Raw genomic sequence first — 19,320 nt, forward strand, 5'->3', positions numbered from 1 at the left:
TCCCCAGGAGACCATAGCCAGGTGGGCAGTACAGACCGCCCAGATTCAGACGGAGAGGACTCCGAAGGTGCTGATGATGACAACGAAGATGATAATGAGGAAGAGGAGGATGACAGCCAGGCTGAGTCGGGCCTGTCCACCAACCCCTCGGTCTCAGCCAGCCCCCAGCACATCCCCTCCTCCCTCCAGGCTGAGCTCCCTCCCAGCTCCCTTCTGGCCCAGTTGTCCATCCACCACCACCCAGCTGCCCTGTCACTCCCCCAGCCCCCTGCCTCCGACTCCCACACCCACGATGCCTCAGACACAGAATCCGTGCCCATGCTGAGCCCTGTCTCCCTGGTCAAGCAGATGTCCATCTCCGGAGGCTTCTCCAGCCCCTTGCCCTCCTCCCCGCCCCACCACACATCCGGCACAGAGTCGGTGCCCATGATGAGCCCTGTCTCGCCGTGCAGGCAGATGTCCATCTCCGGAGGCTTCTCCAGCCCCTTGCCCTACTCCCCGCCCCCCCACACATCCGGCACAGAGTCGGTGCCCATGATGAGCCCTGTCTCGCCGTGCAGGCAGATGTCCATCGATTACCCTGACTTTGACGTGCCCCCTTGTCCCCCCGCACCGGGCAAGAGCTGCTCCAAGCTCAGCCAGGTGAGCCCCACCATGTGCTCCTCCTCCCCCCATCCTCTCTCTCTCCATCCCAGTCACTCTGCACTTTCATACCCTTTCATACCCATACCCTTTCATACCCATACCCTTCCATACCCATACCCTTGAATCCCTTATGCGAGGCACTTCAGCAAATCTGTTCTGAATGAAAAGGTGAATGTATTTCTGATTATCAGCTTTCAATGAATGGCTCGTTTCTAGTCACATACACTATATATACAAAAGTATGTGGACACCCCTTCAAATTAGATTATTTGGCTATTTCAGCCACACTCGTTGCAGACAGTTGTATACAATTGAGCACACCGCCATGCAATCTTCATAGACAAACATTGCCAGTAGAATGGCCTTAGTGAAGAGCTCAGTTACTTATAACGAGACAGTTTGTCAAATTTCTGCCTTGCTAGAGCTCCCCGGTCAACTGTAAGTGCTGTTATTGTGAAGTGGAAACATCTAGGAGCAACAACGGCTCAGCCGAAAAGTGGTAGGCCACACAAGCTCACAGCGCCTAAAAATAGTCTGTCCTCGGTTGCAACACACACTACTTACTGAGTTCCAAACTGCCTCTGGAAGCAACGCCAGCACAATAACTATTCGTCGGGAGCTTCATGAAACTGGTTTCCATGGCCGAGCATCCACACACAAGCCTAAGATCACCATGCGCAATGCCAAGCGTTGGCTGGAGGGGTGTGAAAGCTTGCTGCCATTGGAGTCCAGAGCAGTGGAGACGCGTTCTCTTGAGTGATGAATCACGCTTCACCATCTGGCAGTCCTACAGACGAATCCGGGTTTGGCGGATGCCAGGAGAACGTCTGCCGAATACATAGTGCCAACTGTGAAGTTTGGTGGAGGAGGAATAATGGTTTGGGGCTGTTTTTCATGGTTGGGCTAGGGCCCCTTAGTTCCAGTGAAGAGAAATCTTAACGCGACTGCATAAAATAACATTTTTGACGATTCTGTGCTTCCAACTTTGTGGCAACAGTTTGGGGAAGGCCCTTTCCTGTTTCAGCATTACAATGCCCCCATGCACAAAGCGAGGTCCATACAGAAATGATTTGTTGAGATCGGTATGGAAGAACTTGACTGCTCAGCACAGAGCCCTGACCTCAACCCCATCAAACACCTTTGGGATGAATGTGAGCCCGTCCTAATCGCCCAACATCAGCGCCTGACCTCACTAATGCTCTTGTGGCTGAATGGAAGCAAATCCCTGCAGCAATGTTCCAAAATCTAGTGGAAAGCCTCCCCAGAAAAGTGGAGACTGTTATAGCAGCAAAGGGGGCGACCAACTCCATATTAATGCTCATGATTTTGGAATGAGATGTTTGACAAGTAGGTGTCCACTTACTTTTGGTCATGTGGTGTATCGTCTTCTCATGTCTTTTCAATAAGTTGTTCCTGTGAAAAGACATGAGGAGTATGTTCAGTGTTGGTCCTGTTTCCAGATCCGTCATGTAGTAAGTAAAGGTCATAATTACTTGTTTTTATTTTGCTCTTTCCCAGGATGGCACTTTGGCCCTGTCAGTGAGTGACCCAGGTGTCCCTGTCGGGACAGATGTCAGCACTCAGACCTCCTCCTATGGCCTCCAGACATCCTCCTATGGCCTCCAGACATCCTCCTACAGCCCCTTGCACTTTCCTTCCCAGGGCCCGACCCAAGGACCAGGGGCCACACAGGGGACAAACACCCACCTCTTCAGCCACCTGCCTCTGCACTCCCAGCAGCCCTCACACTCCCCCTACAACATGGTCCCCGTAGGGGGCATCCAGCTGGTTCCCGCTGGCCTGGCAGCCTATTCCACCTTCGTGCCCATCCAGGCTGGCCCTGTCCAGCTCACCATCCCCGCTGTGAGCGTCATCCACCGGAACACCAGCCCCCTCCCATTCCCCAACTCCTCTCACTCCCCTCAGGCTGATGGTATGGTGAGTCCCTCATCCCCCGTCAACCAGCCTCTGGTGGTCCAGGAGCCCATCAGTAGTATCATGCCCTGCTTCCCCCTTGGGCAGGTGGCTGGGCTGGGGCAGGTGGCTGGGCAGGGGCAGGTGGCTGGGCTGGGGCAGGTGGCTGGGCTGGGGCAGGGGCAGGTGGCTAAGCAGGTGCCTGGGCTGGGGCAGGTGGCTGGGCTGGGGCAGGGGCAGGTGACTGGGCTGGGGCAGGTGGTTGGTCTACCGGCCCTCGGGGCCTCCCACCAGACGCTGCAGTCCATGGGCCTGGAGACTCTGACCCTGACCAGCTCAGAAGGCCTGACCTCCACCCAGCTGCTATCCCAACGTGGCCTGTCGCTCAATGCCACCTTGGGCCTGCATGTCCTGGCTCACACCCCCACCTCACAGAGCAGGACAGTCCCCCACCACCACACCCACATCTCCGGCCTGCAGATCCTCAACATCGCCGTTCCCACCCTCATCCCCTCCCTCAGCCCCCTCTCCGGCCTCAGTCCCCTCGCCGGACCCTTTGAGAGGCAGGGCAGCCTCGATTCCCCAGGAGCCCCACGGGCCCCTCAGCCCTCCTCTCAGACTGAAACCGGACCCTCAGTCAGCTGTCTGTCTGCTGCTTCCCATCCCACCGCCACCCTGAGGGGAAGCCCCGCCCAGGAATTGGCATCATCATGCAGCAGATCAGGGTCAGGGGGTTCCGGAGGTTCCAGAGGCTCTGATGACACGCAGACTTCAGAAAAGAAAGAGAGGGTATCAACATCGCTAGCACAGCCAGCTCCAGCTCCAGCCCCAGCCCCAGCCCCAGCTCCAGCTCCAGCTCCAGCCCCAGCTCCTGACAGGGGTCTGGATAAGAGTAAGAATCCTCCAGGAGAGGGAGCCAGTGAGCCTGTCACGCCTCGGAGGCAGTCGATGCCCTCACGACAGCAGGAAACGGATGACTACAATGATGACTCGGCATCCAGCGATGATGAGGACAGACTGGTCATCGCCACCTGAAACCCCCAACCGAATAGCCTGATTAAAACCAGACTGAATGCTGAGTTTACAATGGTGATCTCAACGTTCAATCTGGTTAACCAGGCTACTTATCAATGTTCTTATTTTGTAATGGTTGTCACTTTCTAAGACTTAAAACACTTCAGGGTGGGTTTGTTTCTCTGCAAATCACCATTCAAAGCACAGTTTCTGACATTCATATTGTATGTGCAATCAATAGATGCTTATGATAATGATCTTTTAACTTTTTTGTCAGCTCCAGACAATTTTTTCTTTTGTACATGTTGTATAGACAATTGTGCCTTTTTTGTAGTTGCTTGTTGTATTAACCTGTAAATAATACCTTACAAATTCAGTAGTTGCTTATTGTATTAACCTGTAAATAATACCATACAAATTCAGTAGTTGCTTGTTGTATTAACCTGTAAATAATACCTTACAAATTCAGTAGTTGCTTGTTTTATTTCAATGAAATGGAACTAAATAGAAAAAAATGTACCTTACCGGTTTTATTTTGGAAAGTTTTAACGTCAATTGTAAATTTATGAGAAGAAAAAACTGAATGTGTTGTACTTTGACATTTCTATGGATTTGGGGCATTGTTTCTGTGTACAGATGTTGTGTTCAACTATTTATTACAGTATATTCCATGTGGTGCCCATGATGCTTCATGTCCATAGGTATGTGTAATATGGTAGCTTTTCATTGCAGTATCACTATTATTATCAACTGTATCAGTAAAACTTTGTTTACACACATACAAAGGTTATTCAGGTTTTTTTTGTCTCCGATGCATATAACATGTTTCCACAATTTAATACAATGAAATTAAAATAAAATTGAATTAGGGGGAAAAATATCTAATTATGTTTAGATGATTAAACAGTAGTAAAATGCATTTTTCTTTTACTATGCATTGACCTTTAACCTTCCGTCTACACTACACTGAGAACAGGACTTTAAATACAGTACATTACATTCTCTGAAGTATTTCACTGAATGTTCATGGATGAAAACAAATACATGTATAAAGATGTTAAAATCAACGTGTAATTCAACACTCAATCGTACTGTAACAGCCTGGGCTCCTTAGTGGCGCAGCAGTCTAAGGCACTGCATCTCACTGCTAGAGGCGTCACTAAAAATCCTTGTTCAATTCCAGGCTGTATCGAAAACCGGCCGAGTCCCATAGGGCGGCGCACAATTAGCCCAGCGTTTTCTGGGTTTGGCCGGCGTAGGCCGTCATTGTAAATAAGAATTTGTTCTTAACTGACTTGCCTAGTTAAATAAAGGTTACATAAAAGACTCAACGGTTCAATGTTAACGTCTTCAAATCCACTGTCACACAATGTTCTGTATTACATAATGTTCCAGTCAGCCTAATAGTTGCACTTGCTCTCAACAGCGCATTCGTATTTCACGGAATTTTTTTATTTTCATCAGGAACGAGAGTATGTCAGTGGGCATTGACCCAACAGACATAATCAGACCTTTGTCGAACCAGACCAGAGAGGGAGGGGGACATCAGACCTCTGTGCTTGACCAGATACAATGCTATTTCACAGAAAGTAAATTCACCACAGACTTTCAGCACGCATATAGGGAAGGACACTCAACAAGCACAGCACTTACACAAATGACTGATGATTGGCTGAGAGAAATTGATGATAAAATGATTGTGGGGGCTGTCTTGTTAGACTTCAGTGCAGCTTTTGACAATATCAATCATAGTCTGCTTCTGGAAAAACGTTTGTGTTATGGCTTTACACCTCCTGCTATAATGTGGATAAAGAGTTACTTGTCTATCAGAACACAGAGGGTGTTCTTTAATGGAAGCCTCTCCAATATAATCCAGGTAGAAGCAGGAATTCCCCAGGGTAGCTGTTTAGGCCCCTTACTTTTTTCAATCTTAACTAACAACATGCCACTGGCTTTAAGTAAGGCCAGTGTGTCTATGTATGTGAATGCCTCAACACTATGCACGTCAGCTACTACAGCGACTGAAATGACTGCAACACTTAACAAAGAGCTGCAGTTAGTTCCAGAATGGGTGACAAGGAAATAAATATTTCCAAAACTAAAAGCATTGTATTTGGGACAAATCATTCACTAAACCCTAAACCTCAACTACATCTCGAAATTGAACAAGTTGATGTAACTAAGGTGCTTGGTGTAACCCTGGGTTGTAAACTGTCATGATCAAAACATATTGAAACAACAGTAGCTAAGATGGGGAGAAGTCTGTCCATACTCTGTCTTCTTAACAACACTATCAACAAGGCAGGTCCTACAGGCCCTGGTTTTGTCGCACTGTTCAGTAGTGTGGTCAGGTGCCACAAAGAGGGACTTGGGAAAAATTGTAGTTGGCTCAGACTAGGGAAGCACGGCTGGCCCTGAAAAATACACGGAGAGATAACATTAATGACATGCATGTTAATCTCTCATAGCTCAAAGTGGAAGAGAGATTGACTTCCTCATTACTTGTTTTTGTAAGAAGTGTTGACAAGTTGAAGGTACCAAGCTGTGTGTTTAAATTACTAGCACACTGCTCGGACACACATGCATACCCCACAAGACATACCACCAGAGGTCTCTTCACAGTCCCCAAGTCCAGAACAGACTATGAGAAGTGCACAGTACTACATAGAGCCATGACTACATGGAACTCTATTCCACATCAGGTAACTGATGCAAGCAGTAGAATCAGATTTAAAAAGTAGGAAAAAATACACCTTATGGAACAGTGGGGACTGTGAAGTAACACAAACATAGACACAGACACATGCACACACACACACATGATAACATACGCACTATATACACATGTACACATGGATTTGCATTGTAGATACGTGGTAGTGGAGTATGGGCCTGAGGGCAAACTCTTAGTGTGTTGTGAATTCTGTAATGAATGTATTGTAATGTTTTTAAAATTGTATAACTGCCTTAATTTTGCCCGGGCCCCAGGAAGAGTAGTTGCTGCCTTGGCAGCAGCTAATGGGGATCCATAATAAATACAAATACAAAACCAGACCAGAGAGGGAAGGAACTTTGTGCTCATCTCAAGGGGATTACAGTAAAACTCCTCATTACCCCAGTAGATTGGGTGCGTCCCAAATGGCACCCTATTCCCTGCATAGTGCAATATTTTGGGGCCCTGTTCAACAGTAGCACACTATATATATATATATAGGGCGTCATTTGGAATGCAGAAGTGAATCATCAGCCTGTCATGGCCGGAGAGAGGGAGTCTGACTGTCTGTTACTCAGTTTTGTTGGGGTCTCGAAACTAGAGGATCCTGGGGTGATGCAACAGAGACGCCTAGAGGATGACCACCCTCAATGCTGATGTCCTTGGCATAGTGGAGCGGGTGAGAGGATGTTGCTATAGCTAAAATATCCAGCAAATCAGAGACAGACAGACAGACAGAGGCAGAGAGAGAGAGACAGACAGAGCGGGAGAGAGTGAGAAAGGGAGAGAGACAGACAGAGCGGAAGAGAGAGAGATAGAAAGGGAGAGAGACAGACGAACAGAAAGAGAGACAGATAGTCAGACAGAGAAGAGAACATGAGAGAGAAAGGGGGGGGGGGGGGGGGGGGGGTGCAACACCAAAGCAGCTTTGTCGTGATATGCTAGCTCCAGCCAAGGCCCTTTGAGGTGATGACTATAGGGTCGTCGGCTATGAAGCTGCTTCATAAGGCTCTGATGAATAGGAAACAGGCTCTGGTCCCTCCATCACAGGCTGATGTCCTGCAGCCAGGAACACGAGGCGTCTGTCCCAAACGGTATCCTATTCCCTTTATAGTACATCTATTGGCCCTGGTCAAACGTAGTGCACCGTAAAGGGAATAGGGTGCCATTTGGAATTTAAACAATCTGTTTCCTGGCCAATGGAAAATGTAAAACCAAGCACTTGATTAGGCCTGTCAGAGCTGTTTCAGGATGTTTTACTTGAGGTCGTACCACTTTGTACCCCCAGTTCCCACCATGTGGAAATCACCATCATTAAGCCAATGTGCATCTCGATCTCCGGCCAAATAGACTAGGGGAGACCGTGGATAGATGTAACACTCTCGATATCTGCCAATCAGGAACAAGCTCAAATCATGTCTCGTTGTGCACATGCTCAGTTTAGTCCTCAACCCTCATGTGAAGAAACAAAACCCTGTGATCGACTCTGCACTTTTGATTGACAAAAATAGGATTTTGAGATAAGAAAGTATTTTTTTTGCGGGGCAAATTTGTTTTTTTTGATGCCATCACCTTCTTTGTAATTAGATTCACAAAACGTATGACTATTTCTGAACAAAATGTTCTCAATAAAGACTTTCAATATCTCGTTGCATGTCATGATTGAAACATTCTTTCAAAGGGTTACATGCCACCCCAAGCCCTGTTACAACTGACCCAGGAGGTGGGGTAATATTTCACCCCAAGCCCTGTTACAACTGACCCAGGAGGTGGGGTAACATTTCACCCCAAGCCCTGTTACAACTGACCTAGGATGTGGGGTAACATTTCACCCCAAGCCCTGTTACAACTGACCCAGGAAGTGAGGTAACATTTCACCCCAAGCCCTGTTACAACTGACCCAGGAGGTGGGGTAACATGCCACCCCAAGTCCTGTTACAACTGACCCAGGAGGTGGGGTAACATTTTACCCCAAGCCCTGTTACAACTGACCCAGGAGGTGGGGTAACATTTCACCCCAAGCCCTGTTACAACTGACCCATGAGGTGGGGTAACATTTCACCCCAAGTCCTGTTACAACTGACCCAGAAGGTGGGGTAACATTTCACCCCAAGCCCTGTTACAACTGACCCAGGAGGTGGGGTAACATTTCACCCCAAGCCCTGTTCCAACTGAACCAGGAGGTGGGGTAACATTTCACCCCAAGTCCTGTTACAACTGACCCAGAAGGTGGGGTAACATTTCACCCCAAGCCCTGTTACAACTGACCCAGGAGGTGGGGTACCATTTCACGCCAAGTCCTGTTACAACTGACCCAGGATGTGGGGTAACATTTCACCCCAAGCCTTGTTACAACTGACCCAGGAGGTGGGGTAACATTTCACCCCAAGCCCTGTTCCAACTGAACCAGGAGGTGGGGTAACATTTCACCCCAAGCCCTGTTACAACTGACCCAGGAGGTGGGGTAAATTGTAACATTTGAGACAAAGTCACACCTTGTCTGTTGGATGTAAAGAGATAATACCTATACCAAGTTATAGCAGACAGAAGAGAAGTTGTTCCTGTCACATTTTGAATGTAGATGCTCAAACAATCTCTGAGAAATTGACAAAAAAAATCTAAACCATCCCTGGTCTCCCCTACAACAGCACTATTTGTAGTCTAACGTTTTAACATTTGTGGCACAAATCCAATGCAAGTCAATGGTATATACAGTGCATTTGGAAAGTATTCAGACCTCTTGACTTTTTCAACATTTTGTTATGTTACAGCCTTATTCTAATATGTATTAAATACGTTTTTCCCCTCATCAATCTACACACAATACCCAATAATGACAAAGCGAAAACAGGTTTTTAGAAATTTTTGAAAATGTATTAAAAATAAAAAACCTTTGCTATGAGACTCGAAATTGAGCTCAGGTGCATCCTGTTTCCATTGAACATCCTTGAGATGTTTCTACAAGCTTTATATCTGGAGGAAACCTGGCACCATCCCTATGGTGAATGGTGGATGCAGCATCATGCTGTGGGGATGTTTTTCAGCGGCAGGGATTGGGAGACTAGTCAGGATCGAGGGAAAGATGAACAGAGCAATGTACAGAAAGATCCTTGATGAAAACCTGCTCCAGAGTGCTCAGGACCTCAGACTGGGGTGAAGATTCACCTTCCAACAGGACAACGACAGTAAGCACACAGCCAAGACAACGCAGGAGTGGCTTCGGGACAAGTCTCTGAATGTCCTTGAGTGGCCCAGCCAGAGCCCGGTCTTGAACTCGATCGAACCATCCAACCTGACAGAGCTTGAGAGGATCTGCAGAGAAGAATGGGAGAAACTCCCCAAATACAGGTGTGCCAAGCTTGTAGTGTCATACCCAAGAAGACTGTAATCACTGTCAAAGGTGCTACAACAAAGTACTGAGTAAAGGGTCTGAATACTTATGTAAATGTGATATTTCAGTTTGAATTTTTTTTATAAATTTGCTAAAATTTATAAAAAATGTTTTTGCTTTGTCATTATGGTATATTGTATGTAGATTGATGAGGGGTATAAAACGATGTAATCAATTTTAGAATAAGGCTGGAAAATTTGTAAAATGTCAAGGGGTCTGAATATTTTCTGAATGCACTGTATATTAGCATATTAGCATGTCCAACTCATCCTAAAGTATCAAAAAATGTATTCACTGATGTTACTTATAGATAATTTGGATATGAAGCACGGAAATGCTAATTGACTTGCATTGGATTTGTGCCACAAATGTTAAAAAGTTTACATTTTAAACAGTAGCCAGGTAAACAAAACCAAAGAATGGGTTACTGTCATACCTGGACAACAGATGGATTACAGATTAGGGTTAAGTGCCTTTCTCAAGGACACATCCACAGATTTTTCATCTTTTCGGCTCGGGTCTTCAAACCAGCATTTTGAATTTTGGGTGAACTATCCCTTCAATGTCACACTCAAAATAACATGCAAAAACAGTTTGGTTCATTGCAAATATGCTAACCTTTATGACAGTATACTTCCCGAGTGGCGCAGAGGTCTAATGTACTGCATCTTAGTGTAAGAGGCTTCACTGAGCTCCCTGGTTCGAAGTCCCCTGGTTCAAATCCAGGCTGCATCCTATCTGGCTGTGATTGGGAGTCCCATAGGGCAGTGAACAATTGGCCTGGGGTAGGTCATTGTAAATAAGACTTTGTTCTTAAATGACTTGCCTAGTAAAATAAAAGTTCAATTTTTTTTAAATTATGAATAAAACCGGGATAAAGTACATGGGGGATGTCATCCACAATGTTTTCCATTATGTAACGAGCGGCAATATAGCCTATTCCTACTCCCAAGCTGAGTGACAGGGTCTCTACCTTTTCACACCATCAAATCAAATGTATTTGTCACATGCTTCGTAAACAACATGTGTTGAGCAGTGGTGGAAAAAGTATTGGCCTACGTCATACTTGAGTAAAAGTAAAGATACCTTAAAAGAAAGTGACTCAAGTAAGAGGGAAAGTCCCCCAGTAAAATACTACTTGAGTAAAAGTCTAAAAGTAATTGGTTTTAAATATACTTAAGTATCAAAAGTAAATGTAATTGCTAAAATATACTTAAGTATCAAAGTAAAAGAAAATGTATAAATCAACCAAACGGCATGATTTTCATGTTTTAAAAAATGTATTTACAGATAGGCAGGGGCACACTTAAAGACTCAGACATCCTTTACAAAGGAGGCATTTGTGTTTAGTGAGTCCACCAGATCAGAGGCAGTAGGGATGACCAGGGATGTTCTCTGTTTAGTGAGTCCACCAGATCAGAGGCAGTAGTGATGACCAGGGATGTTCTCTGTTTAGTGAGTCCACCAGATCAGAGGCAGTAGTGATGACCAGGGATGTTCTCTTGATAAGTGCGTGAATTAGACCATTTTCCTGTCCTGCTAAGCATTCAAAATGTAACTTTTGGGTGTCAAGGAAAATGTATGGAGTAAAAAGTATGTAGTGTGTATGTAATGTAGTCTAGTAACAATAGTAAAAATAGTAAAGTAAAGTACAGATACCCCCCCCAAAAACGACTTGAGTAGTACTTTAAAGTATGTTTAAGTACTTTACACCACTGGTGTAGACCAACAGTGAAATTCTTACTTAGAGGCCCTTACCAACAATGCAGAGAGAATAAAACATAAATAATATAAAAATAATAACACAAGGAATAAATACACAATGAGTAACGATAACTTGGCTGTCTCTTTATGTACAGGGTGCCATCTTTAGTTTGGCCCGAGGGAAAATGCACTCTGCGCCATTCTGGCTAAAGCATCCATCATAGGTAACATTTAGAGTTCCATAACCATAATGTAGTCCGCAATGCCTGCGTAATAGTCCACTGTAGGACTAACTCAAGTAAATTGCATCGAGTTGGTTCTAGTTGCAATGACATATTCCCTTGATGTTGGATGTCTTCAAGATATACTTTAGTTCGATTTATTCGGTTAATCACAAATAAATATATCTATCATATGTCTATTGAATGATATATATACTCATTATTGTCAATTCAAGCAGAACCTAACGTCTGTGGTTAACATTTAAAATAATTATAGAGAATCTCTAGAGTACTTTGGCGATGTCAAGCTCATCTATTGATACTTTGTCTCCATCTAGTGTCCCGGCACCGCATGTACCTCTTCTGTTCCCTATTCAGAACTTGGCTTGCGCCGCCGCACGCCAACCGGCGTCTCCATCCCTCCCTCGGAATCGAGGAATTTCTAAGTTCTTATCTTGGTTTGCACGTTGCTTGTCGGTGAATATTAACAAACAGCATTGTCTACGAATAAGCCAAAGGACCAACTTGTTTACACGCGACTGAAGGGGAGAGGGAGGGGGGGGGGAGGTGAGTGCTTAGTATATAAAGTACAGAAGGCAGACATGTGGATCCACTGACAGAAGTGCAAGTGGTATGCTTTTGCGCTCCTTCTTAAAGAGATAACTTATATCCAAACGTACGCAGTTGCCACTGTGTCGCTTTTTTGGAACTTTTTCCTTCACCAAGGAATATTCAATTTTGTGAAAAGGTTATTCTTTCTGGACTAAAGAAATATCAAGATGGATTTAAGAATACTTTTCTCCGTGTTGTCAATTATGTACTCTTGGATTTTACATACAGGTAAGATCTTGCAAAAGAGACTCATGTTTTGTTAGACTAACTCTTGAATAGGCTATACATGTGTGTTTCAGTATTTTTTTCAACATAAACGGTCAAATCAGTGCAAGTATAATAAGATTATATTACATAATGAACAATATAATAATATAACAATAAATATTCATCCTAAATACTCTAATCCCCCGTGAAGTCATATAAGTAACCTCTGATTATTCATTGTTGTTATATTGTTATAATATTATGTATGAACATTATGAAGAAAAGGATTAGGTTGTCAAACCTAATAAGCACTGCGTTTTAGGCATTTGACTGTGCAACCCGGTGGCTAAGTTACTGCGGCAAGCCATTGACATTCCAAGTATCCCGTCATAACATTAGATACATATGACAATTTCTGTCAAAGATTCAATATTGGTTATAATTAACATGCCATGATACTTTCTCCTTCACAGTTTCATCTGCCCCTGCGGGAAAAGAAACAGCGGTAGCCACCACAGCCACCCCGGTGCCAGCGCGCCACATCAGGAACAAGCGATGCTCCTGCGCGACGTTCCTGGACAAGGAGTGTGTTTACTTCTGCCATCTGGACATCATATGGGTCAACACGCCTGAGTACGTCACTTTTCCAAACGATTCTATCGATTCTATTCTATTAATTCTATGTAATGTAACTGGCTGGCTTGGTTACAGTTGGCTAATGATTTCGTTCATGTATTTAGGCGCGTGGTTTCCTACGGACTGGGCAACGCATCTAGAAAGAAGCGCGCAATGAAGGATCCCGAGGTCTCCCAACAGGACCCTCGATGTCAGTGCGTCAGTGAAGATGACGGCACGTGCATAAGCTTCTGTCAGCTGGAAAATCACCTCAGGTATAACACGTTGCAAAATATTAGCACACCACTTTATTTAGTTCTAACTTGTCAGAACCTATTTGCATAATGGCATTAGCCTGCTATTTGGGGGTAATTGCGCTTGTTTCATTCCATTACTGCAACGTGGATGTTGCAACATTGTAAGCCTGTACACATTACGATAAATACATCACATTTTGTGTATGGTAGCATTATTTCAAATATACGTCTCTATTTATCTTGATGGTCTATTCAGTTCGATTCTCATTTGAGCTGCTGCCAACAAAGCAAATCACCGTAACCTGTGTGAACAAGTTTACACGTCGTCGTGTTATTTTCTCCCTTAAATGTTGCGAAACCATAAGGATTCATGGAAGTCGATTCAATGCTCATGTATTGTACACGTTCGCTCTTTCTTTCTTTAGATACGAGGCAGCAGGAGTGATCCGTCCTGCGCCAGACACCGTGATCCGTCCTGCGTCAGACACCGTGATCCGTCCCGTGCCAGACACTGTGATCCGTCCCGCCCTTGCTGAGTATGCTGGGAGGCGGCAGTGCAAACACAAGCTGGCAGCCAAAACGTCTAGGATTAAAAGGTAAGAGAAACCACTTTGCTTAGACTGAAAATAAACAAAGAAACAAACATCTTCTTGGTATCATTTCTTTACGTGGGAGATGTGATATGGAATTTACACACCCAGACTCAGACTCCCAGGACATGTATCAGCCCATTGCAAAAGTGGCTGTCACATCTTCTTTCACTATCATCTGTTTAGAAACCTAACGCTCTCAGTCTGCTCTGTTAAAAACATAACCCCTGTCAGTCTGCTGTTATAAACATAACCCCTGTCAGTCTGCTCTGTTATTAACATAACCCCTGTCAGTCTGCTGTTATAAACATAACCCCTGTCAGTCTGCTGTTATAAACATAACCCCTGTCAGTCTGCTGTTATAAACATAACTCCTGTCAGTCTGCTCTGTTATAAACATAACCCCTGTCAGTCTGCTCTGTTAAAAACATAACCCCTGTCAGTCTGCTCTGTTATTAACATAACCCCTGTCAGTCTGCTCTGTTATAAACATAACCCCTGTCAGTCTGCTCTGTTATAAACATAACCCCTGTCAGTCTGCTCTGTTATAAATATAACCCCTGTCAGTCTGCTCTGTTATAAACATAACCCCTGTCAGTCTGCTCTGTTATTAACATAACCCCTGTCAGTCTGCTGTTATAAACATAACCCCTGTCAGTCTGCTGTTATAAACATAACCCCTGTCAGTCTGCTCTGTTATAAACATAACCCCTGTCAGTCTGCTCTGTTATAAACATAACCCCTGTCAGTCTGCTCTGTTATAAACATAACCCCTATCAGTCTGCTGTTATAAACATAACCCCTGTCAGTCTGCTCTGTTATTAACATAACCCCTGTCAGTCTGCTGTTATAAACATAACCCCTGTCAGTCTGCTGTTATAAACATAACCCCTGTCAGTCTGCTCTGTTATAAACATAACCCCTGTCAGTCTGCTCTGTTATAAACATAACCCCTGTCAGTCTGCTCTGTTATAAACATAACCCCTATCAGTCTGCTGTTATAAACATAACCCCTATCAGTCTGCTGTTATAAACATAACCCCTATCAGTCTGCTCTGTTATAAACATAACCCCTGTCAGTCTGCTCTGTTATAAACATAACCCCTGTCAGTCTGCTCTGTTATAAACATAACCCCTGTCAGTCTGCTGTTATAAACATAACCCCTGTCAGTCTGCTCTGTTATAAACATAACCCCTGTCAGTCTGCTCTGTTATAAACATAACCCCTATCAGTCTGCTGTTATAAACATAACTCCTGTCAGTCTGCTCTGTTATAAACATAACCCCTATCAGTCTGCTGTTATAAACATAACCCCTATCAGTCTGCTCTGTTATAAACATAACCCCTGTCAGTCTGCTGTTATAAACATAACCCCTATCAGTCTGCTCTGTTATAAACATAACCCCTATCAGTCTGCTGTTATAAACATAACAGCTATCAGTCTGCTCTGTTATAAACATAACCCCTATCAGTCTGCTGTTATAAACATAACCCCTGTCAGTCTGCTCTGTTATAAACATAACCCCTGTCAGTCTGCTCTGTTATAAACATAACCCCTGTCAGTCTGCTCTGTTAAAAACATAACCCCTGTCAGTCTGCTCTGTTATAAACATAACCCCTATCAGTCTGCTGTTATAAACATAACCCCTATCAGTCTGCTCTGTTATAAACATAACCCCTGTCAGTCTGCTCTGTTATAAACATAACCCCTGTCAGTCTGCTGTTATAAACATAACCCCTGTCAGTCTGCTCTGTTATAAACATAACCCCTGTTAGTCTGCTCTGTTATAAACATAACCCCTGTCAGTCTGCTGTTATAAACATAACCCCTGTCAGTCTGCTGTTATAAACATAACCCCTGTCAGTCTGCTCTGTTATAAACATAACCCCTGTCAGTCTGCTGTTATAAACATAACCCCTGTCAGTCTGCTCTGTTATAAACATAACCCCTATCAGTCTGCTGTTATAAACATAACCCCTGTCAGTCTGCTCTGTTATAAACATAACCCCTGTCAGTCTGCTGTTATAAACATAACCCCTGTCAGTCTGCTCTGTTATAAACATAACCCCTGTCAGTCTGCTCTGTTATAAACATAACCCCTGTCAGTCTGCTCTGTTATAAACATAACCCCTGTCAGTCTGCTGTTATAAACATAACCCCTGTCAGTCTGCTCTGTTATAAACATAACCCCTGTCAGTCTGCTGTTATAAACATAACCCCTATCAGTCTGCTCTGTTAAAAACATAACCCTTGTCAGTCTGCTCTGTTATAAACATAACCCCTGTCAGTCTGCTGTTATAAACATAACCCCTGTCAGTCTGCTCTGTTATAAACATAACCCCTATCAGTCTGCTGTTATAAACATAACTCCTGTCAGTCTGCTGTTATAAACATAACCCCTGTCAGTCTGCTCTGTTATAAACATAACCCCTGTCAGTCTGCTGTTATAAACATAACCCCTGTCAGTCTGCTCTGTTAAAAACATAACCCCTGTCAGTCTGCTCTGTTATTAACATAACCCCTGTCAGTCTGCTCTGTTATAAACATAACCCCTGTCAGTCTGCTGTTATAAACATAACCCCTGTCAGTCTGCTCTGTTATAAACATAACCCCTGTCAGTCTGCTCTGTTATAAACATAACCCCTGTCAGTCTGCTCTGTTATAAACATAACCCCTGTCAGTCTGCTCTGTTATAAACATAACCCCTATCAGTCTGCTCTGTTATAAACATAACCCCTGTCAGTCTGCTGTTATAAACATAACCCCTGTCAGTCTGCTGTTATAAACATAACCCCTGTCATTCTGCTCTGTTATAAACATAACCCCTGTCAGTCTGCTCTGTTATAAACATAACCCCTATCAGTCTGCTCTGTTAGACACATTAATAACATGGAAACCTATATGGTAAATTGCTGAGCATTTTTTTTTGACTGCAGGTGCAGGATGTTGACAACTGATTGACATCAATGCAAATCACAATCAACATCACCTGAATTACACTTAATTAATATTAGCCCCTGAGAGGATAAATAAAGTTGTTTGAGTCTGATCATTGGTGTGTAACAGGTCTCTCCTCTTTTTCTCCAGGGTGAAACACAGAGACCACAAAGCAGTTGGCCCCTCAGCTCTAAGGGCCACAGTGAAAGCTTGCTTGCTGCTGGAGAAGTGGATGGTGAAACAACGACACAAGCCGAGAGAAGGGAGATGAGAATAGAGATGAGGAGAGAGATGAGGATACACAGGTGCACCTTGTGGGAGATGTCCACATACTCTGTCACACTCACAGAGGGTAGAGATTCATCCATCTCTTTCTATCCACCTGCCATTGGGGACTCATATGCTGTGGTCCCTGGAGATGCATTGGATACTCCACAGGAAGCCTGCCACTGGACCCCCATGTTGGCTCAATGGTGTGCGTCATGAAAGGGGATGAATGACTGTGCTGGTGGGTGCCGCGTCCAGTCTCTCCACTGAACGTGTCCCTCTTCATCAGAGAGATGCAGACGGTCGGAGATACATGCAGGAGAAATCAGAGGAACGGGTGTCAACTTTATTGACACCACATCCTAAAGACAAAGATGGACACTTGATGGTCCTCCCATGTACTGTCTGTGGACACACCCCTTTGGACTTCAGCTGCAACTCTCAAACAGAACTTCAGATCATATCCGATGACTTGAATGACTGAATCTTGAATCTCTACATTCCTTTGACTGTCACTGGATTTGAGAGACCCGGGCTACTTCACACAACAGCATCAGAAGGGCTATTGCTGCTAGCCTGTCCAAAAGCTCTTGTGTCTGCTCTTTTCAAGAAAATGTTGGATTCCAAGAAGATCACAATCTCATAGACTTATTGAATTGACTCTATGGCCTGGCATAAGTAACTCAACAGATTGATTCCAGGTGTTGTCATAGTTTGACTGAGATTTCCCACCTTTGACAGATCTCACCTTTCCAAATGATTCATTAGAACTTGTGAGTTTTCTGCTAATATTGATTTCTGTCTATGTTTGTCTGAGATTTCTCTATACACATTGTATAATAATTAATCACTATATATTTAATACACACTGTAGGATAATTAATCACTATATATTTAATACACATTGTATAATAATGAATCACTATATATTTAATACACATTGTATAATAATTCATCACTATGTATTTAATGCACATGGTTCTATCCCTATGTTTTATTTATTGCATTCATTTATAGTCATATTGGCCCATGATATGATAATATGTTGTATGTCATTTCTGTGAAATAATTTTGTTGCCAAGATAGTTTTGGCAAAACTTAGGGAAATAAATTGTCACACTTATTTAAAATGACTTTACCTATCTGTCTGTTACACACTCACAAACATTATATTTCAACTCATTTCAATTCAATTCATTTATTATTGATAGATCTTTATTCTCCCCGAAGGGCAATTTGTTTGCACACAAAAACACAAAGTGTCTAAGTGGAATTATTTGCATCAAAAGTTTCATGATTTCATCTCAAAAATGACAGTTGGAAGTGATGATGTCACAATGGAGAGCCTCAGAATCTTGACCAATCCCACGTTAACGGATGGAGTGAAAAAAGACGACAAAAAAGTGAATAACGTAAAAAGTACAGCAGATATCAAAAATTGATCTGAACAGCTGCTGTAGATATGTTGGAGATATGTTGTAGACATGGGTCAAAGTGGTTTGTAATCAAATTAGATTCCTGAATAACCCTTCACAACCATTGATCTCAGATCGCTGACCTTTCATCTAGTCTCTCTGTTTGTTTCCGAATCACGGAGGAACATAGAGAAGCGGCAGCAGTGGGAATGGGATCTGTCTTCACCAACCTGTTTTAAAATGAACTCCCCTTCACCGCTCACCTCTACTGTACACAAAATAGCCAGGTAATGCAAACCACAGGCAGTCTTTGAAGACTAGGCTACATCCCAAATGCCACCGTATTCCCTATGTGGTGCACTACTTTTGACAGGGCCTTGGTCAAAAGTAGTGCACTATATAGGGAATAGGGTGCCATTTGGGATGCATCCCTTGAATAATGCGATCCATAAATAACAGGAATGAACAGAAGTCCTTTGAGCCTCAGGTACGTCCCAAATGGCACCCTTTCCCTATGTAGTGCACTACTTTTGACCAGCGCCCTTTCCACTATAAAGGGAATACTGTGCCATTTGGGACACAGACAGACTGTTGGAGACCTGAGATAATGAGAAAGTGCTGTGTCGACTAAAAAGTGATTGTGTGGAAGATTACCAAAGTGTGATATGAATAATAAGGTTAACCTCAACCCTTCCATCATTGTGTCAAACAAATGCAAACTCTGTAATTTGTCAAACAGCTGCAAGGGAGAATCTTTTGTGTGAAAAGTGGGACAAAAGTTACATCTTGCTTAACTTACTCCATAATTTCTGGTAG

At 43.8% G+C, this 19,320-nt stretch overlaps 2 protein-coding genes across 6 annotated transcripts in view; both read left to right on the plus strand.

The window, feature by feature from the left end:
- LOC129820258 (zinc finger protein 40-like) overlaps window positions 1–6,627 on the plus strand; it is a 133,767-nt gene extending 127,140 nt beyond the window's left edge. For all 5 annotated transcript variants that reach the window (XM_055877302.1, XM_055877297.1, XM_055877299.1 and 2 more), the window contains exons 8-9: window positions 8–642; window positions 2,164–6,627. In XM_055877302.1, coding sequence (XP_055733277.1) covers window positions 8–642; window positions 2,164–3,594 — 2,066 coding nt within the window. In that variant the 3' untranslated portion in view covers window positions 3,595–6,627. The remainder of the gene's footprint in view (window positions 1–7; window positions 643–2,163) is intronic.
- Window positions 6,628–12,230: 5,603 nt separating this feature from the next.
- LOC129820398 (endothelin-1-like) lies at window positions 12,231–18,201 on the plus strand. The gene is made up of 5 exons (XM_055877469.1): window positions 12,231–12,442; window positions 12,895–13,054; window positions 13,162–13,311; window positions 13,719–13,889; window positions 16,973–18,201. Exons 1-5 carry the CDS (start codon window positions 12,382–12,384, stop codon window positions 17,091–17,093), a joined length of 663 nt encoding a protein of 220 aa, XP_055733444.1. The 5' UTR covers window positions 12,231–12,381; the 3' UTR covers window positions 17,094–18,201.
- Window positions 18,202–19,320: the final 1,119 nt, after the last annotated feature.

Source organism: Salvelinus fontinalis, chromosome 22, assembly GCF_029448725.1.
Source record: "Salvelinus fontinalis isolate EN_2023a chromosome 22, ASM2944872v1, whole genome shotgun sequence".
NCBI lineage: Eukaryota > Metazoa > Chordata > Actinopteri > Salmoniformes > Salmonidae > Salvelinus > Salvelinus fontinalis.

Excerpts from the sequence above, each read along its gene's own strand:
- LOC129820398 (XM_055877469.1), top strand. The coding sequence starts at position 12,382 with ATGGATTTAAGAATACTTTTCTCCGTGTTGTCAATTATGTACTCTTGG. Across the intron at positions 13,055-13,161 it reads ATATGGGTCAACACGCCTGA|GCGCGTGGTTTCCTACGGAC; the intron begins GTACGTCACTTT and ends TCATGTATTTAG. Across the intron at positions 13,312-13,718 it reads CAGCTGGAAAATCACCTCAG|ATACGAGGCAGCAGGAGTGA; the intron begins GTATAACACGTT and ends TTCTTTCTTTAG.